This window comes from Mycteria americana, chromosome 9 (assembly GCF_035582795.1).
Source record: "Mycteria americana isolate JAX WOST 10 ecotype Jacksonville Zoo and Gardens chromosome 9, USCA_MyAme_1.0, whole genome shotgun sequence".
Classification (NCBI taxonomy): Eukaryota; Metazoa; Chordata; class Aves; order Ciconiiformes; family Ciconiidae; genus Mycteria; species Mycteria americana.
In genome coordinates, this window is record NC_134373.1 from 32,852,371 (window position 1) to 32,872,871 (window position 20,501).

Genomic DNA, 20,501 nt, shown 5'->3' on the forward strand with positions numbered 1-20,501 from the left:
GAAACTCAGCGGTGGTACGCACAGTGCTTCTTCCATCGTTTTCATAGGTCACCCTCGCTACGTGTGTACCGGGAGCAAATTGGGGAGTACAGCAAACAGGGAGAGCACAGGATAAAACTGGGCAGAATTCAGTAGCTGATATTGCATAAAGGTCAGGGCACCTGAGCTAAAGGTCCCTTCTGCCATTACAGTCTCTGACAGCTTTATTATTGTACAGCTCATGCTCAGTTTTCTAATGCATAGCTTACAGCACCTTTGGGACCTTTGCTTAATTTGGCTGGGAGGCTTTCAGAGAATAGGGTTTCCTGGTAGCAGATATCATATTGATCACCTGTATCTCATCATTAACATACTGGCACCAGCATCCCAGGCTGTGACTGGATATGGGATAGAATTGCTGCCTATCGAGATAAGAAATCATTCTGGTTTTAGCATCAGATTAGTCAAGGCCAGCTAAAAAAAAAGAGGAAAACTAGCAGAAACACCCTAATAGTGGTCAAATGGGAAAGCATGAGCGAAAATGTACTGCGGGATGTTTCTAAACTCTGTGTGGATCTGTAAGAGGAGGGAAACATACACATTTCAGAAGGGTTAAATGCTAGTCTCTGCGGAAGGAAGCGACGACCATCGTGTATTGCTGTTACACAGGCTCATGTCAACGCTGCACAGAGTGGTGCTCATGAGATGTCTATTTCCAAAATGAAGAATCTTCTTTCTCAAGATAAAGGGTCATTTGTTTCCTTTAGATATGCTTGTGGGTTTGTTGGAGAGGCAGTTTTTTGAAGAAGGTAGAGTTACTTATTGTAGTGCTTCTGTTTTGTGGAGAGCTGGTGGTACAGCTGGCTGGGCAGACTGGGTCTTCCTGTCAAGGACTGGAGCTGTAGGGAGTGAGGGGAAGGTAGAGAGGGAATGCAGTTCTAAAGGGGCTTTCTCTTATGGCCTCCCTGGACCTGTTTCCTCTCTTCGTTTGCCTTATTTCTGTCTGTCTGAGATGTTGAGAGCAACACTCAGGGAGATGTGGCTAAGTATTTTAAGATGAGGCAGAGAAGGAGAATTGAGTCGCTGAGACATAGCCGTGCATTCTCCCAACTCTTTGATGTTTCTCTAAGACTCTCACGTCTTGCTGAAGTTTGCTTGTAAAGTCATTGTTAGAAGGCATTTTCATGCTCCCCCACAGGAAAAAAAAAAAAAGTAATGCAGAGTCCCTCTCTGCATTAGGCTCAGGACTGCATCTCCTCCCACAGCTTCTGTGGAAGACCAGGGTCATAAATTCTCCATGCCCTCCTGCCTCTCCTGCCTGCCTTCCCAGCCTTCTTTCCTAGGGCCAACCCATGCTTTCCAGGGCCAGCTTAAGCCAACCCAGATATTCAGGGCTCTCTGCAATGGGACAGGGTAGTATTCCTCAGTGCAGGTGTTGAGAAACCCCAGTGCACCCCTTTCCCTGTCCTGCAGAGAAGCAAGAACCCCCCTCCTCGGCTGCAGCTCGCTCACAAAGGGCAGGTCCCAGCCAGTCCCTGCTGCCAGGACCTAGCTGCTTAGGTGAGGGAGGGGTGGGTGGCCACAGCCCTCTCCTGGCCCCATGAGCCATCTGAGAGGGAAAAGTCTGAGAGGACTTCAGCTGTGCATACCTGGACAAACAAGACTGTACTGGTCCTATTTTCCCAACTCCTGGAAAAGGAGTCTTTAATTTTTATTGCTCACATATTGATGTCTCAACTGTTGGGACATCGCAAAGGCCAAAGACAGTTCTACTAAGTGAATACTATACTGTTAATTCATTGAGTGAGATAGTTTCCTGGAGTAATGTGGACTGTGCAGTATCCCATATGGCCTGGGGAAGACTAGAGGCATATTCCATAAAAGGGACCCTAAGCCAGGAGAGGCCTGTCCTGCCCAGTCCCCAACTCTCCCAGTGATCCCAGCACATGTCCTTTCACAAAATGACTGAGCCCAGCTTTCCCTTGTGTTAGCAGGTCAGAATAGAGATGGGGGCCTTTGAAGGGACTCCACAAAAAGTGCTGACTGAGTCTGAGCAATAGTTGTCATACTGAGAAAGGACTCAGACTCCTGCTGTGGTACTGAGGTTCAAGAGACCAGGTCAGGTCAGGTATTATCCAAGGCTCTCTGCACAGTTATCCAGGGGAGGCACCTACTGAAAACAGTCTGAATATAATGCCTGTTTCTTTTTATTAACTGCATAGGAACCTTATAGATGCCTTCTGTTTCTTCTCCTCCTTGGAGCTGTGGTACCTCGGTGCATTGCAGACACTAGAGCAAGCCAGCGGAGTAGAGAGTTCATTTTGTAGCATGAGTTTTATACTAGCTCTGACCTGAAGCCAGCAGCCATAACGTCTTCATGCCTCTGCCCTACTACTGAAAAACAAGTAGCCTGGAGGAAGGGTATAAAAATAGCTCCTTGAGTAAAATCTTATTTCCTCTGTATTTAGTCGTGTGTCTTGAAATACATGTAGCGTGGTGGGAAGGGGGGAGTTGTTCTGTAGCACTTGGCCCACCGAGCCAACAGGAAGGTCATCCTGAAAGAGCGACGGGAGCATGTGGATGGCTTGCGTCTTGTGTTTCCTCAGAGGCCAGACTAAATTTAGCAGATTCACAGATGGACATCGGACCGTAATCCATCTGGGACCGGGGTGGAAGAGTGGGATCTGGGTTGTTTGCCTAGGCTTTTTGCTGTGTAACCAGCTTCAATGAGCCACCATTCATTATTATGTTCCTCATGGTTTTCTGCTTTGCTGAATATGCTGTAACTGACTGCCTGATCCATTTCCCTGAAATGTTTAAAGTTTAAGCATGAAGGAAAAATAAACTGCTGGTTCTGGGTTCATGCCTGACATCCCTACTAACTTACTGTCAAACTGTGGATGTACTTTTTAACAGCATCATCACAAATATTGAGCCTATAACTGGTACTTGCAAGAATTGCAGTAACACAAATACTAATAATTGATGATTTTGGCTTCCCAGAAATGTTGCCTCCTCACTCTTTCAGCTTCCAGACAGTTAAAGGGACTAATCCTAAGTGCAGTATTTGCACCCTCCAAGGCCTGTACACTGCTGGCCTGGTCCTTCTGTTGCTAATCTTAAACAAATATTTTATAAGTATGTTTTGAAGTGAACTAGCTCTGCTAAAAATCCCATTTCCCTGACCAGTCTGAGCCGGAGATAGGCAAACTGCAATGCAAAGCACATATGTATTAAATAATGTATTTCAAGTAATTGAAATTATGTTTCTGTATATCTGCTTCAGCACACTGCACAGATTTGATATATTGATCCTGACACAAGAAGCCTGATTTTCCTGTCATTTACGCAAGCATTTTGTCAGAGCAGTTATTCCCAGGTTACACATTTTGCAAAAGAGCCTGAACCAATGTCAACTTTGCTTAGTTCAGATTAATCCCAAATTCTAGAAAGTAGAGTTAATGTTATTGTCACTATGGTGGTCTAACAGTCTAGGGCAGGAGGTTATTTACATGAACTCCAGTGTATTTTTTTGCATTCATATTAACTGGTCTCATAAAAGGTATTATATCTTCTTACAAATGTTGCCTTTAACTCCAGAATTGCATTTTTCTTTTCTTTAAGGCGGAGTCCGTATTTGACTATATTTTCCATAAATCTGTTTAAATGAGTCTCTCTCAGTTCAGAACAGCTAAAGAACAGTTCCCTTTTTTATTATAAGAGGTTAAACCATTCTTGTCTTTGGTTGTCCTGAGCATTTATTAAAAGGCGCTATTTTACATATGTATATGTACATATTCTTCATAAATGCACTGAATAATTATTGATTTTGCAGAATTGTAATGCAGTGAAATAAGTAATTTTTTTCTTTCTAGAGTTTGCAAAATACAAATTAATTTTTACACAGCGTAAAAATAAAGAGAGATAATTGCTTGCGTATTGCAGTAAAGGTTGGGATGGCAGTCTCTCTAAAGGTGTGCCTTCCAACAGAAACAATAGTAATACACTATCCAACACTTCACATAATAAAACAGCCCTGACATCTTCTCTTAAGCAAGGCAATTTGCAGCTCGTATGTGTTGGTGACTCCCGTTTTCATGAAGTGACCCTAAAGTTCCATGTTTCTCACCAATAACATTAAACTGCCTGATGCCAAACTACAAGTTTTTATTGCCCTTTGCTTTTGCAAGCCAAAGAGATTACATGTTAAATAGTAGCACCCAGTGTTCATATTTCAAGGGCATTTTTCTATTTTCTAGACTAGGGAGGAACACTGAAGTCTTTCAACTCAAGATACACTTTAAAAAAGTATTTTTAGGTCTTCATACATTTCAGTTTTACTCCTTTCAGACTGTACCCAGCTCTTTATTTTCTCTGCAGATTTCATGTATCTTCAGAATTTTAAGTTAATAGCTGCATTTTGCCAAGGAATATATACCCAATTTCCTTGGAAATCTATGGGAATTGCCTTTAGGTATCAGAGAACAGATTCTGTTCTTAAGACCCAAATGGCATTCTTCAGAAAAGCACTGAAGAATTTATTAACTCTGCAGGACTCTTACTCAGTGAAATAAGTACATTTTTCCTTCCACTGACTGCAAAAGTCAAATGAAGTTCCATGCCGTGTGAAGAAATCAGGGTGCTCTTGCTGCGCAGAAAGGCTATTCTAACCCGTGAAAAAGCTTAGTAAAAAAAAGTTTTGTGCATGGATGGCAGGGGAAGGTAGTTCAGGCTTTACACCCCAGTAGTCTTCATGGCTATCGCACATCTGTTCAGACAAATCCGCTGTAGTTGTGCTATGCGTACGCAGTGCCGCTCCACAGGACAACTGCTTTGTACATAGCCTTCACCTGGGAGCTATACATGTTCTGCAATGTTCAATCTGCTACAGCCTTTCCTTATTTCGAAGATGTGTCTTTCTGCACATAAAGATGCAAAAATGCACATTCCACTCCCCATCAGCTTGCTGATTGCCATCATAAAACATGCTACGGGACATGCAGGCACAACAGAGATGGGCCTGATCTCAGCAGCACTGGGGGCTGGTGCTTCTCTCTGCTGAGCAAAAGATAGTCGCCCAGATGGAAGTACCCATTTTGTGTCTCACGTGGGGAGGCTGAACCTCTTTGGGAATCATATGTGTCCTGTGCCTACCCGAGCAGCCAGGATCTACCACAGTGGGTGGGATCACTGAGACCAGGAGACGGTAAAGCAGTATAGGTGATGCAACAGTCATATACCTTCAGGCCTTTGCAGTAAAATCTGAACAATAATGATGGGAGAACCAAGGCAGATCAAGGAACCGATCTGGGCTAAAATGAACTTTTTTTTCCACCCTAGGTTAATTTTAACCTGGATCCGTTTGCAGATCAGATTCACTGTGAGGCTGCACAAACATTTCTGTTGGCACAAGGGAAGCAGCAGGAAGGAGCAGGCACCTGGGAGAGACAGAAAAGGCAACAAAGGGTTTTGGCAGGGCTGTTGGCTCTTGACAACTCAAAGTGCTCATGGAACTATCATGTAATGTGGAGCTGTTACATGCTGAGAGATCGGCTGAACATAGGAATTAAAAAATACTCCATGACATCATGTACTTGTCCCTCTCACAGAAAGACAACAGATTTTTCTGCCTTGCGGTGATTGGAAATGCCAATGTGTAGAAGTCCAGCTTTCGGCAATGTCTGATGGTACCAAGCAGAAGGGGAATTTCTAGAGTATTTGGTGCTAGACTAGCTATCACTCACTGATGTTCCCAGGAGCAGAATTTCTGTACAGGACATCAGCAGAAATCCTGCCTGTCAGAGAGCTAGCATCCTAAAAATGCCGTTATTGCTAGTCTGTGGACACTAGAGAATGAAAGCGGGCAGAGGTGCTCCACAGTGATAAAAGCAGAAGGGTTGTTTTCTAGCCAATCGTTCCACCCGCTAATAAAAATATCTTAAAAACTATTTTTTTTTTAATTCTCCGCACAGCAGGCTGCCTGTTATTTGTGCCCTTGTTATTTATACTTGCCATAAGTTTCAATAGCAGCTTTACAGATTCTTTTATGCTTGTCTCAGATCTGGTATTGTAAATCAGAAAGCTTTGCCATCCCAAACATTGTCTGGTAAGAACTCCTCTGCGTTCTCTTTTTACCCTAGAAAAAAAGGGAAGTGGAAAATACAGTTAATGCAATAATTTGGCCCAAATAAGTAAAAGCTTTTACAATATTGACATTGAATTTTATTTTAATTCCAGACCAATTCCTCCAGACTGGCCAAACAGAGAAAATTTTCTCTCCAACTAGAAAATGGTGTGTGCCAGTTCTTTAATTTTTCTTTTAGCTTGCCTTGAACCATAATTGTGCTGGACACTGGGTGGGCGATAGGTGATGAACAGAACTTGCAATTTTCTGCAAAACTTCTCAGGAAAATAGTCTAAATACTCTTCCATTTAAAAAAAAAAAACAAAACCCAACCCAAACCAAAACAAAAAACCCCAAAACAGGTAACAACTTACTCTAAGGAAGGAGAAATGCCATTTAAAGAGAAAATTAGCTGTGGTTTCTACCATCCAAATAGAACAACCTCAGGCAAGTTGAGACAGGCAGGTCAGGAATACTTTTGTTACACTATTAGTCTGTAGTTGCTAAAACAACAACTCACCTTTGTCATGCACAAGTGGGTGAGGCTCCTGTTTGTCTTGGAAAGCAGACCATGATGGGCTGAGATAGGGTCATGATTTCCCCGCTGAGGCCCAACACAGTAAAACAGGAGCCAAAACATGTCCAAAAGGCATCGCTTTAATGCTTTGTGTCTTCCATCGTTGGGTATTGCAGTAACTCCCAAAGATACGTCTCTGTTCTAATGGAGATAAGTGCTTCAGAAAATAAACACAAAACCTGCTTTAAATTTTTATTTCACTCTTTTTTACTGAAAGGTTGGGTTTTTTATTGTGACCAGTAGCTTGTTCAGGATGTGTCCACCATCCAGCGTAGCTCTTCAGCAACCAATTAGTACCGTACTAACATAATGTGGTATGTGGCTCCACTTACTGGGCCTCTTGTATTAAACTGGTTTGTGAGGTGAGGCTCTTTGCTGCAGCCTCATCTGAGCGTAACTCATCTGATGGTACTGCTGGCGGGTCAGACAAGCCCTCTCTGCTTACACAAGACCTTGCTGGAGCAGTAGAGCTAGTCCAGGGGCAGGTGAACCTGCACTGAGGTCTTGGAGAACAGCAGCAGGGCAGGACTGTACACCAGCTTCTAACTGTTTTCTTAAGCAACTCACTGTCAGAAAATGGTTACTGCTTAGGAAGAAGCTGTATATATAGTGGAATTGGTCCTGTGCCCAGGAAACCAGAGGAACTGGACAATGTAGGAATCTGTTCTGAGATATCTGAGAGGCAAAGTTAGGCTGGAGGTTGAAGGGGCATGTGTTCTGTAGGTCTCTTCTGCTCCCAAGAGTGGGTCAAACTCTTCTAGGTTATACCTATGTGAATATTTTGGGGGCAACTCTAAGTTCCCTTGAAACAGACTGAATCACATGAAAGCAAGTGTATGTACCTTATTCTGCAGTCTGCTCTACAGACATCCACCTCGTGCTGTTTATTTGATGATCTTTTTAAGATACTTTTGGGGATAAGTCTCCAAGCAACTTCTCTTTTTTTCATAGGCTCTTCCTTCTTTATAGGATGCAGAGAAAGAAAAAAAGATGGGTTGTAAATTAGGAAAGAAAGTTAGGCTAGTGTCAGTAGGGGACTTCTGATGTTTGGGAGAGGTGGGTTGTGCGGTAGGTAACGGTGAGGTCCATCTCAGCAGAGCAGACAGGTCTGGCTGTGGCCTTTAAGGCTTTACAGTAGAGTTGGTGGGCCAGGATGCTGTTTGGTCATGGCAACTCTTCTAAGTTGCCGTAAACCCATCCCATCCTGATGTTTACAGCAGAGGAATCAGGAATGATATATTCTAACATTTGCTGAACATATGCCTACATTGCAGTTCAGCGTGGAGTTTGTGCTGGACTGTCTATATTTCTTCTTAATTTGTTTGTTTTAGCTAGTTGAGAATGTTCTTTTTTTACCTACCACTGTGCTGAACTGAGGAGCCAAAAACCTCTCCTTGGAGTTGTGTTCCCTTGCGCCAGGAGGGAATATGACTCTATTTATTTATTTATTTTTAATTTATTTGATCTGTTTTAATACCCAATAAAGTTGTTGTTTTTTCCAACTGGCACGACAAGGCTCTGGCTATTTTTAAAGAATGTGGTTCATTTGATTTAATCTAATGAATGTTTAGAGCTGTTGAAAATAGCTGGAGCCAGAGCCAAGAATAATGTACTGAAATGTGCTGGTTGAGCAAGGACTGCTCCACTCTGCCAATCTGCTTTCCCTCCAATTGTTCAGATTCACCTGGCTTTGCGAGTAGCATTTGCAGGCAAGACATATTGATCGAGGTGCTTTTTAGTACTAAATCTAAAGGCCGATAATGTCAGAGCCATATTTTGCCACGCTCATTTCAAGACACATCAAACAATAACAACTCCTCTTGTTCAGTGTAGGATGCCTAATCTCTGCTTCAGACCACTCTAAAGGGAACGTGAAATGCTAATATCCTTTTATTGCACACAGGAAAACTGAGGCATGAAATGGTCATTTTTTTCCCCTGAAGTCACCCAGAAAGCAAGTGGGAGAATCAGTAATGAAACTAGTCAGCTAGCATCTGCTGGGCTCCTTAAGCTGCTGTGTAACTCTTGATTTCTCCATGAACTGAAACAAGTCCATAATCAGAAAACAAGTTCTGCTAAGTCCTTGCTCCTGGCGTTTCTCACTGACTAGTTCTCAGCATGTCCATCTTTACTGTCCTGCCTGTACCATCTGAATTGCTCTGCAGAGGTACCTAACTCTCCCTGTTAACAAAGCTTAAATTTCATGCATGTCCTTGCGCTATCTGAATATGTCTCTGCAAGTCATATCACATATTTAAATGATGTATTTAAAACTATACGAATCCGTCTTCCTTTTGCCGTCCATGAGTTATTTCTGTTAGATAGTTGGTTTCCTGTTCCTTCCTAAGAAATGAGTAGCTAATACTTAAGCTTCATTGGATTAAAAAAATAAATCAGCCATAATACATCTTACTCTGTGATAGCAGTGCCCGTAGGGATGGATTTTCTGCAGATCACTTTACACCCTAAAGCACAATCTAGGATTGACTTGCATAAGTAATGAACAGATGCTCCTGACGGCTATTACATTATTCATCTCTCTGTATATGTGATGGGGGAAGGAAACAGCACCTGTTACTATGGGAGAAACGTTGTCGCTGCTGTTCTGCATTACAGACCTCCAGGGCAATCTGGGCCAAGTGTATTTCACTGCGTTTCTGTTGACCCAAATGAAGCCATGCCAGTTTACATACACTAGTTATTTTGTCCTGTGTTTCTCACAGATGAGTCCCTCGGTTTATAACCCAAGAAAATGAAATGGCTGCTGCAGGTATGAGGGAGCACTGGAGACAGTGTAAACATTGATATGTTCCATCTTTCACCCCAAAAGTTGCACAAGAGGACTGGGTAAAAGTATTAGAACTTATTTCCCCTCTACAGCAAAAGTAATTTCTACAGACTCTCTCAGATTTCATGTGAAAGCAATTCATATGCCTGGGGACTTTCTAAAGATGTATTTAACAGCAGACAGAACTAATTTCCTCATCATCCTGACATTAGACTGAGATTTCTTCCCTTCCATCGTCTGCGTTGCACAGGGCAGCACACTTGGCCTGTGGTGCAGGCACACTGCTAATAGCCTTAGCTTCAGATGCAGCAAGTCAGGACCCTAAAATCTTCTCAGCCGCTCTATGCCGATAACAGCGATTGTATTTGGAGCGTGATGCCGGGAGATGTTTCCTGGAAGAATTCCTGTGACTCAGGAACGTGGTCTTTGCCAGGGGACATACAGGTTATTCAGGGACCACAGAGTCACACATTAATGCACCCTGTCCAATAATAACATGAAAAATATAATGCGAACATAGGAAGTGAGGTTAAGGATCCTCTCTAGTCCCAGGCAAGCACCTCCTCACCCTCACCTAGGGCAAGTGGACTGTGCAGATTTTTCCCCCCCATGTGATCTCTGCGACACTTCTACTTCCCAAAGGCTGAACTCCCTACTTGAAGCTAAAGGCTCAACACAGTTGGCAGCATGGTTCCCACTGATGCTGATGACAGAAGTCTTCCTCAGCCAGGGCTGAAGCTGAGCTAGGCTGTGCCCGCAGCATGTCTCCTCTTCTGCTTTATAGGAGCTAATTGATATGATGTGATTATTAAGGATATGTTTTTCAGTCTTACCTTATTTTGTGAAATAGTTATTGCCTGTATAATTAATCAGTGAGTATGCACAGATACACATATTTTTAAAGAGTAACTTTTTAGATATAACCTTCACAATATTGGTAGAACTGTGGACTGGGGGGGGTGGGGTGGGGGTGGAAGCCTGCTTCCCCCACAATAATGCCTTCAATTCTGTTTTAATTAAGCAAACAGCTTTTCAGAGCCGAGATTGCACCTTAATTATGTTTTAAAGTTTGGCTGCAATTACAAGAGCTACCAACTTGCCTCAAAACCCTCCCCAGAGTCTCACACTTCACAGCCTAAGCCCTGTTTCATCGCAGCTTCACCCCCAAGCACCGCTCTGCTGCTGTGCCTCTGCCACAGCAGGCACCGCGTTGCTCGGATGCTGCCTCTCGGCCCCATGGCTCAGACGCTCCTCGAGTGAGATCAGCCAACCCCTGTCCCCGCCAGCCGCTACAACCGCCCCGCGCCGGGGCCGGGGCCGGTGGGCTCCCGCACGCCGCGCAGCCCGGAGGCTGCTGCCGCCGACGTGGGCCCTCGCAGCGGCCAGCGCTTCCGCAAGTCACGGGAATTTAGGGGTGAAATGCTACTTCCAGCATGTTTCCTCGTTTCCTAAATGAAGAGTCTTAAAGGTGTTCTTATGCTGACTGTTAAAACCTACCGGGAGCAGAGCTCCGGCACACTAGGCACTGTATAGGGGCTGCTCCTGCCTCAGAGCCCGTATCGCCCGTCCAGGCAGACGCCGCATGAACAGCAAGATGCCAGTGAAGAGCACGTTCTTTTTTCTGTTTGCACAAAGCAGGCTGAGTTTAGGTGGGAGGCAGCCAACCCATAGGGCAGAGGGTGGATGTGGTATGAGGGAGTAGACTAGAAAAGAGAGAGATGCGGTATGAAGCAGAAAGCAGAGGAGAAGTGAAGAGTTGCTTTCTCAGAAGAGCCCTGCTTACAATCGCTCAGAGGCCCTAAGCTGGTGCCTTCTCACTGCCTGGCACTTCAGGTATCTGAAGAGCTCTTCAGCCACCTGAAGAGCTGCTGCCTGGGGCACGCTGGCAGGGACAAACGGTCTATGGGGAAAGGGAGAGGCGCAGAAGGGTGGGGGTGTCCTAGCTGGTTCCCAGTCCACCTCTTCCTTCTCCGGCTGCAGCTGCAGTTTCTGCTTCCAGTGAGACGTATTATCTCCCTGCTACAGGCACAAGAGCCCTGAGTGCACCCCCAAGACATTCCCTTGCATCTCCCAGATAGGCAAAGATCCAAGTCAAAGAAAGACACAACACACAGCAAAGTGGAAACAGAGTTAAGGTTCTCTTCATTCTTATGTATTGAAAAGCACCTTGGTACTCAAGGGCATTGGCAGGAAAATTTTGCACACTCCAGGCTTGTTATGAGGTTGCCAGTCCTTCCAGTGAGGCTGTAGTCAAAGAATACTTCCTACGGTGCCGCCAGAAGTGAAGCAGGAAGGTTTCATATTTGCCATTGTGGTGGAGCGAGTCTCTCCGGAAGGGTCTCTGGCACTCTCCTGGCACCAGGTACTGGGGTCCTTCTGCCAGGATGGCTCTAGGGTCCGCAGGATCCCACCTGGCAGGTACATGAGATCAGCCAGCACAGGCTTCCCCCGGCCAACAGCACCCACTACGCAGGTGCAACCCAAGGTGGGTTTGTGAACACTGTGCTGAAGCTGCAGCCCTCACCTCCTGTCCAGAAACGGCCCTTGGCCCCATAGGAGCATCGCTTACTCCAAAGCCATTACGCAGCAAACCAAAAGCCTTAGCCCAGGTCACCAGCCTGTGGCATCGGTACAGCCATGCCTGCCCAGGCTGAAGTCCTGGCACACAGAGGCACAAAGCGCAGCACATCTCCCCTCTGCTGTTCCCTCTCAGTACGTATGTATGCCTGGGAGAAGCAGCTTGTTGGGTTTGTTCAGCTTTCGATGCGAGAGTGCAAAACTATGATGCTGCCGCTCTGGAATCCTGCCCAACCTCTCCTACCAGCTGCCTCCAGCAAGGTTCAGGACGTTTTTGGCACCTCCAGTTTTCCGTGCTTTAGGTGGGAAATCCTAACACAACAGGCTGGCACCTTCCGAAGCAAGCTGTGCTTCGGGATCTCAGGCGTCGTGGTCCCTGTGTCAGAAGGGTGAGCATTTACCCTACAGTGCTTCTGGCAGGTCTCCTGCTGCAGAAAACAGACAGGCGGAGCAGTTGGGATCACGACAGGCTGGGTGGTATTTTCAACGAGTTGTAAAAAGTTTTACTGTTTACAGTAAAAAGTTTAGCTGTCAATGCTTAAGTTAAGGAATGGCACTGGGGAAAAAAAAGTTGTGAACTTTAAAAAAACCCACAGCAATACAAGTTTTGCCTTTTAAAGACTTCGGAGGAACCCCCCTCCACAGCATATCAGACCTTTAGCAAACTTCCTCCGGGGCAGTTTTTATTTCTCGCTACCGACGTCGGATGCCGCCCGCGCGGCCGCGGCCGCCCGCCTGAGCGCAGCTGCAGCGCTTCCCCCCGCTCTCCTTCCAGGCCGCGGCGGCAGCCCCGTCTGGCCGCAGCCCCCCCTCCCCGGCCGGCCGCGGGCGCTGCGCGGCCGCGCAGGGCGCTCCGCCCGCCGCCGCCCGGTTGCATAAGGCGGCGCGGTGGCCGCGGGCCGCGCCCCGCCCCGCTCCGCCCCCGGAGGTGCGCGCCGGGCACGGCGGGGACAGCGGCGGGTGGGCGCCGCGGCTCGGCCGTTTATCACGGCCGCTGTTAAATATTTTTTTGGCTTTAGGGCTTTTTTTTTTTTAAAATTGTGATTTGTTGTTTTTCCCAAGCGGGCCGGTGGCTCCTTGCCATGAGCAGCCCGAAGACAGCATGAAAGCGGGCAGGCGCGGCTACCCCGCCCGCTCCGGTGTAGGATGGCTCTTGGCGAAGTGCTGCTGCTGCTGCTCCTGCAAAGGTCGGTGGGTCCGGGGTGTGGGGAGCGGTCCCCCGGGGGGCTCGGCAGGCGCCGGGGGGCCGGGAGCTCGGCGGTGCCCTCGGCAGGGCAGCATCCCCCCGCCGCCGGCCCGCTCTGCCCCGGGGACAGGCGGAGGGAAGGGGCAGGTGAGGGCGGAGAGCGGCCGGGCTCGGGGCCCCGCAGCCCGCTCGGCAGCGCGGGGACGGCCCGGACCCCCCGGCGCGGCCGGAGCCCCCTCGGCAGAGAGCGGCGGGGCCGCTGCCCGGAGGGGCGGGTGAACCGGCCACGGGCATCGGGAGGGAGAGGGCTAAAGTTGACAGGATACATTTTATCGTTGCTGGTAGGAAACACCCTGGGACTGTAAGGTCAATAGGGCGGGGAGAAATATTTGCTTAAATGAGATTTTTTTTTTTTTCCCCCTTTCTAGTCTTTCTTGGGCTTGGATAGGAGCAAAATGCTTTGAGAACATCTGTTTCTCACAGTTCACAAATCTCTGAATGGTGGTGTGGGAAGGTCTGGGGAAGCTGGCTCAGCTGAAATGCTGAGAGAGATGTGGGAAAGCCACAGCAGCTAGAGCGCCTTGTAAAAATAAAATAAAAATCTGGCTTCTACACGGAACAGTACAGCTCAGATGCACTGACTGAAGATTTCCCAGCCTGCAGTCTTTATGCTGTGATATGGCTCTTGAACTCGGTCTGGATAATATGAGTTTTTTGAAGACGCGTGTGTGGTATTTCTGTTTCCTGTTCTCTGAACGGCCAAGCAAAAATGTCCCAAACAAAACTTGCCTATTCTTTTGTTTTGGATCCTTTTTTTAAGGCTTTTAAAAGCTAAAGCTTTTAAATACAGTTTTCTGGTAATCGTGGAACCCATTCATACATCCCCAGATAAAGGTGACTTTGAGGACGGGTGGGCTTACTGACTTCTTGAGGCACACATTTGCAATGCGGGAGCCCTGTTTCCCCGGTTATTGAACTAGAGTCATGCTTATGTGGTGACAGCAGCAAAGTAGTTGGTGATGGAGTTTGCCATGATTTCATAAGAGGTTGATCTTTTTCAGCCTGGGGAGAACATACTACTTCAGGCCAAAGAAGTGACTCTTGAGGTCAATGCACAAAACCCCGCTGTTTTGCAGCCTTTAAGAAGGAACATGTAACCTGGTTGTAGGGGTAGGGCTGCTAACAGAAATGGTGTGGTACTAAATTACTGTGAAAGCCAAGTCTGTGGGACAGCCTGTGCTTTAATATGTTGGCCCATGCAGCAGGTTGGAGCAGTATTCCAGCGCTCTGACATGGCTCTGGTCTTTAAAATGTTGATTCTAACAGATTAAAATCTCCCTGCTGCCTGTCCTGCCTGCAAACGTCTCTAGAAGGGGGAAGGGGAAACAGCTGGCTCTTCTCTCTCCTTTTGAAATGTTAACTGTGTTTGCGGTTCTATTTTACCAGGTTAGTAACAAAAGGTGTTTTGTGATACCGATTGCTTTACTTCTTTCTTGTCCTTGGTAGCAGACTTCCGGGTAAAAAGTTGTAAAAGGCTATCTGTTATGTTGTATTTATTAAAGAAAAACAGAGGTAGTCGGTGGAAATACTCCCTGAATATAAGCAGGTACCAAACCTGTCATTTGATGAGGGATTTGGGTGCCCCAGACTACAGCATCAGTGTGCTGTTGTTGGCAGCTTCTGCTGTTGAGCTTGGAGATGCTTTAACGTGGCAACCAGACCTCTGAAGCTCTAACTTCATGTATTCTGCATTGTCAGTGATCATCTTTGTTCCTGGGGGGACATTGTTCGTCCCAGGGCTTCTCACTGATCTCAGACCTGCAGTGCAAATAGGTGACTGTAGTTTGTATTTAAAACGGATGTGAAGCACCTTGGAGCTGTTCTCACTGCTGCCCCATAAATGACCTTCCCTTTGCCTTTGGAAATGCGGCTCTGCTTTTTCCTGGCGACAGATGCCTGACGTATCTTGATCTTTTGCAACAACCAAGTAGGTTTTGTTGTGCCAATAAGAACCGTCCGGTGAGAGAAATTGAGAAGATGAGCGTGCAGTCTGTGCTCAAACAGAGGTTGTGTCAGCACAAGCTGTGTCAGTGCTTTTCATGCCGTGGAGCTTGGAAGTGATGTGGATGCTTGACCTCCTAAATAGTGACAATAATGCAGAGCTGAAAAAAAACAACCCCTAGGTCCCCAGTGTATCGTGAAATACATAAATTTTGTGTAACTGGGCATTTCTCTGAAGGATTTTGATGGATAACTCAAAACTACTCTTTTTGCATCAATCTTATCCTGTCTATTGCAGCAGTAGAGACCTTGATACTGCTTTTTTGCTTGTTTCTCTTGGTGAGTTTCTGATCTTGTCAGCTTTGCCCATGTACAAAGCTGTTGGGATCCATCCAGAGAAAGCAACTGACACTTAGTACCATTTGCAGTTTTGCTCTGACTCCGATAGTCCCCTGCATGAACTAAATAAGGACTACTTGTCTGTTCTGAAGTATGGAGAGATAGGAATCCTAATATAGGAGTGCCTCAGAGCAAGAGTCTGTCACTTGCTTTCAGCCATAAAAAGGGGTAGTTAAGAGCAGTAGACTTGCACAGCCTTTAGGCCAATGGCCTTGATCAGCCAAGAGTGGGCAACCAAGGCTTTTTGCAGTACGTCCTAAATGCACGAATGCAAAGGGACCTAGTGTAATGGTCACTGGGGTGATGGTGTAATGGTGTAATGGGCTGCTTCTTAGTGCGGCAAAACTGGCCCTGAAAGCAGACTGATAAGAGGGTTCAAATTCTGATGGGCTTCTGATAACTAGAAAGTCATTGAACTCCTTTGAAATCAGTCCAGGATTTGCAATTGAATATACCTTATTTTCTTTTAACACGGAGTCCATCTCAGTTATCTATGCGATTCAGATTACAGGCTCCTTTAAAAGGGTTGTGATGAGGGAAAGCAGAAGAAATTGGAGGGATACCTGCTTTGTGAAATGTCTTTTCTAAAGCAAATGGTCAGCTGCACGCCTTGAATGTGACAAGGTCAAAACTTTGTCGCCTGTAAACACAGAGCAAAGTCCAGTGGGTGAGTGCCATTACTCTGCACTACCTTCAGCACAGAGCTCCGAAGCTCAGCAGTGAGTGCATGGAGCTTGGGTCAGGTGGAGACTGAACTCCAGGCTCTCATGCACAGGGGGCTGTGAAGACTAGTCAGTGACTCAGATTTAACCTAGAAGTTAAATTCTGTGTGCTGTATTATATCCAGAGCCTTATTTAGAGGACATTTCTTTGCAGTAGTTCACCTCATTCAGTTCTAGCCCTACCTGGAGCACACTGGGGTCTCATTGCCCTAAGGGGCACCAGGAGGGTGGAAAGCACTAACAAGGTGTAGGAAATACTTTTCTTCAAGCACAAGGAGAATGTTCCCATCCACTGGACTTCAGAAGCTAGCTATGAGTGCATCAGGTACAGCCTAAAGAAAAGGGTCTGTGGTTAAAAGTAATCTATTGTCAGCATAACTTTACAGTGCAACACTTTACACCCTGTTCAAGGTAATATTATGTGGCTGCAGAGTGGCTTCAGGCGAGAATATAAAATGCTTTTTACTTGAGGGTAGCCAGAAACAGGGAAGATGGATTTAAATGGATGTGTCGTATTGGCTTCAATAAAGAACATTCCCTCTACCTCCTTGAACAGTTGCTCTTCTGAGCAGGCTGCCAGTTGTATCCAAACTTTCCATTTCAGAACAAAAGAAATTTAATCTGAATGTCAAACCTTTAATCTCAGTGTGTTAAAAATGAAAGATCGAGTGGGTTTGTGTCTGTGCTAAGCTCCTGGTAAAGCTCTTATTTAAATTTCCTGTCCCTCTGGCTTCTTTTCTCTTATCTCCTACAGTTTTGCTCTTCTTTCTGCATTTTTTTGTTTTACTGTCCTCTTTTTCTTTCTTTCCTTCCTTTTCTTCTTCTTGCTATCCTTCCCTGAGTCTTTGATTTGTTACTGGCTCAGCCTGGTGAACCTCTTTGCTGTAAGATTAACAAAGTAAGCTTCTCTTGACAGAGTGAGGGTGACTAATGTGCAGCAAAGGGAGTTCAGCCAGCCGCCTTGTACATCTTTGCTAGCTGTTCAGAAACAGAGCCTTAACTGGAAGTTGGGCAAACCGGCATCATTACAGGGGCTGTCAACAGCATGTTAATAAAAGTTATTTCTTCATTAGGTAAAAAGTGAGATCTGATGGTGCTTTTTATAGAAGATGCTGACACTGGTTTAGTGAGCTGCAGAGCTTTGCTAAGGAAACTGGTACCTTTGTGCTGAGTGGTAGCAAGAGAGTGATCTGCAGTAATATATTCAAGCCCATAACATTTCCTAATTTGAACATATTTTATTTAGTGTTTCAGGCTCAGCCATGGTTACACTCTGTAAAGCGTAATGGAATGCATGGCCAAAGCAGTTCTGTCAAAATTGAGGCAGAGGAGAAAACAATAGTAAAATTAAGGGTGTCAACCAAAGCTCACTCAGTTTCCTGGTCCTTCCTGAATGAGAAATATGAGGAAACTGTTACCTTCCCCAAATATACTCTTTGGGTGAAGTCCATCTGTTGCATATTAGTTGCATCTCAGTAAAGTCAAGAGGATCAAGTGTACTGGTCTTTTGTGCACAGTCTCTCTCTCATGCTAGAGTTGTTCTCGGCTCTTTCTCCTGGCAGGTTCACAAGCAAATGGCTCTGGTGAGGTTTGGGAGAGTTGTTATTTTCTTCCAGCTCTATTAAGAGAAAACTGGTAAGCCCAGAACATCTCTTCCAAGTCCTGCGTTTTCCCACCTCCACAGCCTGAGTCAGGAGTTGGAGTAGGTCATGGCAGATAGTTATTGGAAGGGACAAAAGAGCTGATGAAAATGCTGCTCAGTTGAGCAAGCAGGATTAACATGACAAGGTGAATACTTGCAAAAAAGTCAAAAGAGCAAGAAAGCAAAGAGCAAAAAAAGTCGCTCTTTTTGTTAGCGTGGAAACGTGCTTTCCCACACCTGCTCTACACCCTCCTGACAGATAGTCCTGAGCTAAGTGTGTCCCAAAAGCGTGCCTGACAGTGCCCATGCCAGTCTTTTGGAGTAAATAAAGACTCACTGCTCTGAACCTGTTAGTATTTGTGTGCGTGGGCATGTCCTCCCTTGAACGTGGCAATGAGACGTAGGAGGATTTCAGCAGAAGTCCTGAGGCTGACGAGCAACGTCTCAATGTAGACAGCTGAAGGAGAAGGATGGCCACTGCTCTGTTGGCGGGCTGGGGGAACAGTGAGCTCTTTTTAGGATGATTTAGTTTTAAGTGTTGTTAAATCTTACCTGTTCACAGGAGGGTTTTTTGAGGGTAGAAGCCTTGTTCGTGGATACAGCAGGTCAAGTTTTCAGTGGGTCTGTGTTACTGCAAAATACAAAGTGTCCAAGAGCACAGGAGGTTTGAGGTTTTTCAAAGTGCTGGTTGCTGCCCGTGACTCTCTGCTCACCGTTCTCATCTTCCACCAGCCACTCTCTAAATCTGATGTTTATCGTATCAGTGCCAGTGTTTGGGATGCTTTAACAACTTTCTCTCAGTTCCCAAGATCCAAGTGATACTAGTGTTATTTTTTCTTTTTTGAAACTTACACACACTGCTAGACAACTCTAACTCTTCCAACGCAAGCTAGCCCCTCATCCTCCAGCTTTGTGTGTCTCTTGTGACTGATCTTGCAGCCTTATCTTTTAAGATGTGATTATATACAGGATGTGACAAAAGTTGTACAGAAAATAAACTTTCAGGTCTTAATTCATATGTGTAACATAGATAGCAAGAGCTTCTATAAAGATCAGCTTTCAGTTACTAGTCTGGGGGTGAATGCGTGGTGGGGATCCTTATTATTCAGATTGCTGCGTTGTTTTCAACTTTTATACATTCATCCAGCTTTTAAGAAACATGGGGTTTGCTTTTATGCAGGCAAAGCTCCTAAACCTCCCATTCACTCCATGAAGCATGTAAGAATTCTCAAGGCTTTATTCATCTTGTCAAAACCCTGAAGAAGGGAAACTTTATTCTAAGGGAAAGAGAACAGATAATTGTGAAAAATATAGCTTGGGTAACTCCCTGTTCACTGCAAAGAGCATGGGGTAACTAAACATGCTGCTTTCCTATAAAATAACTGCCAGATAGATGTATTGTTTAGGAATTCAATGCACGGATGCTGAAATAAAATCTATCCATTTTGAAGTGAAACAAAAAGGGCAGTTATTTCACATGACCCCAGAAGGATTTTGTTTTTTTTTCCAAACCGTTAGGTTTCAGCATACACCTTGTTAAAACTTGTGTATGTATTAGGAAAACTAATCTATCATTTTAAAGTTAAAAAACCCCAAACCTCAAAATGTTTCAGTCTAAAAATAGCATCAAGATACTTCTCAAACACACCAGAACACTGTTACATTTCAGTGTAATTCTTGTCTGTTAACAGGCTTTATGAAAACATTTTCATCTTTGGCAAAAGTTGCAATTTCTTTTAAAAAGAGAAGAATTGGTTGGGCGGTTAGTGATTACAGCAGGGGTCTACAGATGTGGCTTTCCATTCAGTAAGGAAATCCAGTTCTCTGCCAGTTTAGCCACTGCATCGGTTGCTATTGCAGAACAGTTCAATTGCTAATATTGCATCACGCAGTTCAATGTCATGTAAAGGTACTTTTAAAAACAACTACAGAAGCACATCTGGCTGTTTTCTTAAAAAAGATCTGTCGATCATAAGCAGGACTTCAGCACATGTAAAGAATTATTAGAAAATACCTAACAAGGTATGCTCAAACGTCTCCCCTGGCTAATGTTCTTTCCCGTTGGAAAACCACAAACCAAAAATTAACCTGTTTGCTTTTAGTTCATAATGTTTGATGTGGCTGATTATGCTGAAACACAAACTGTTCCTTGGATTAAAGGTAGTTAGTGCATCCCATCATCTCTCCTGTCGAGTTTCATGTGCCTCTCAATCCATCAGCCTCTGTCCTGGACCAGCCCTGCAATCCTCTCTCCGGCAGGCTGAGAACATGGAAATCACCCATGTCACCTGGGCTCCTTTCAGATAATTAGGACAAAATATGAAAATTTCACCAACGAAGTCCTAATGAGATGAGAAATAGAACCTGCAATCTGAATTACAGCCGTTAATAATGGAACAGCCATGGGGGTTTCTTCTTTGATGGGGAGAGAGCCATTATATACGCTTCAGTTTACGTACTTGTCGTTTGCTTTTCTCTAATGTAGCATGCATAACATCACGTTGCA

The 20,501-nt window shown here is 45.3% G+C and overlaps 1 protein-coding gene across 7 annotated transcripts in view; it reads left to right on the forward strand.

Moving 5' to 3' along the window:
• KALRN (kalirin RhoGEF kinase) overlaps window positions 1–20,501 on the forward strand; it is a 534,707-nt gene that overhangs the window by 439,293 nt on the left and 74,913 nt on the right. Inside the window, exon 1 of one of the 7 annotated variants that reach the window (XM_075511733.1) lies at window positions 12,968–13,232. The exons of the other annotated variants lie outside the window; for them this stretch is intronic. Coding sequence (XP_075367848.1) covers window positions 13,148–13,232 — 85 coding nt within the window. The 5' untranslated portion in view covers window positions 12,968–13,147. Of the gene's footprint in view, window positions 1–12,967; window positions 13,233–20,501 lie in introns of those variants that run through there. 7 annotated transcript variants of the gene reach the window in all.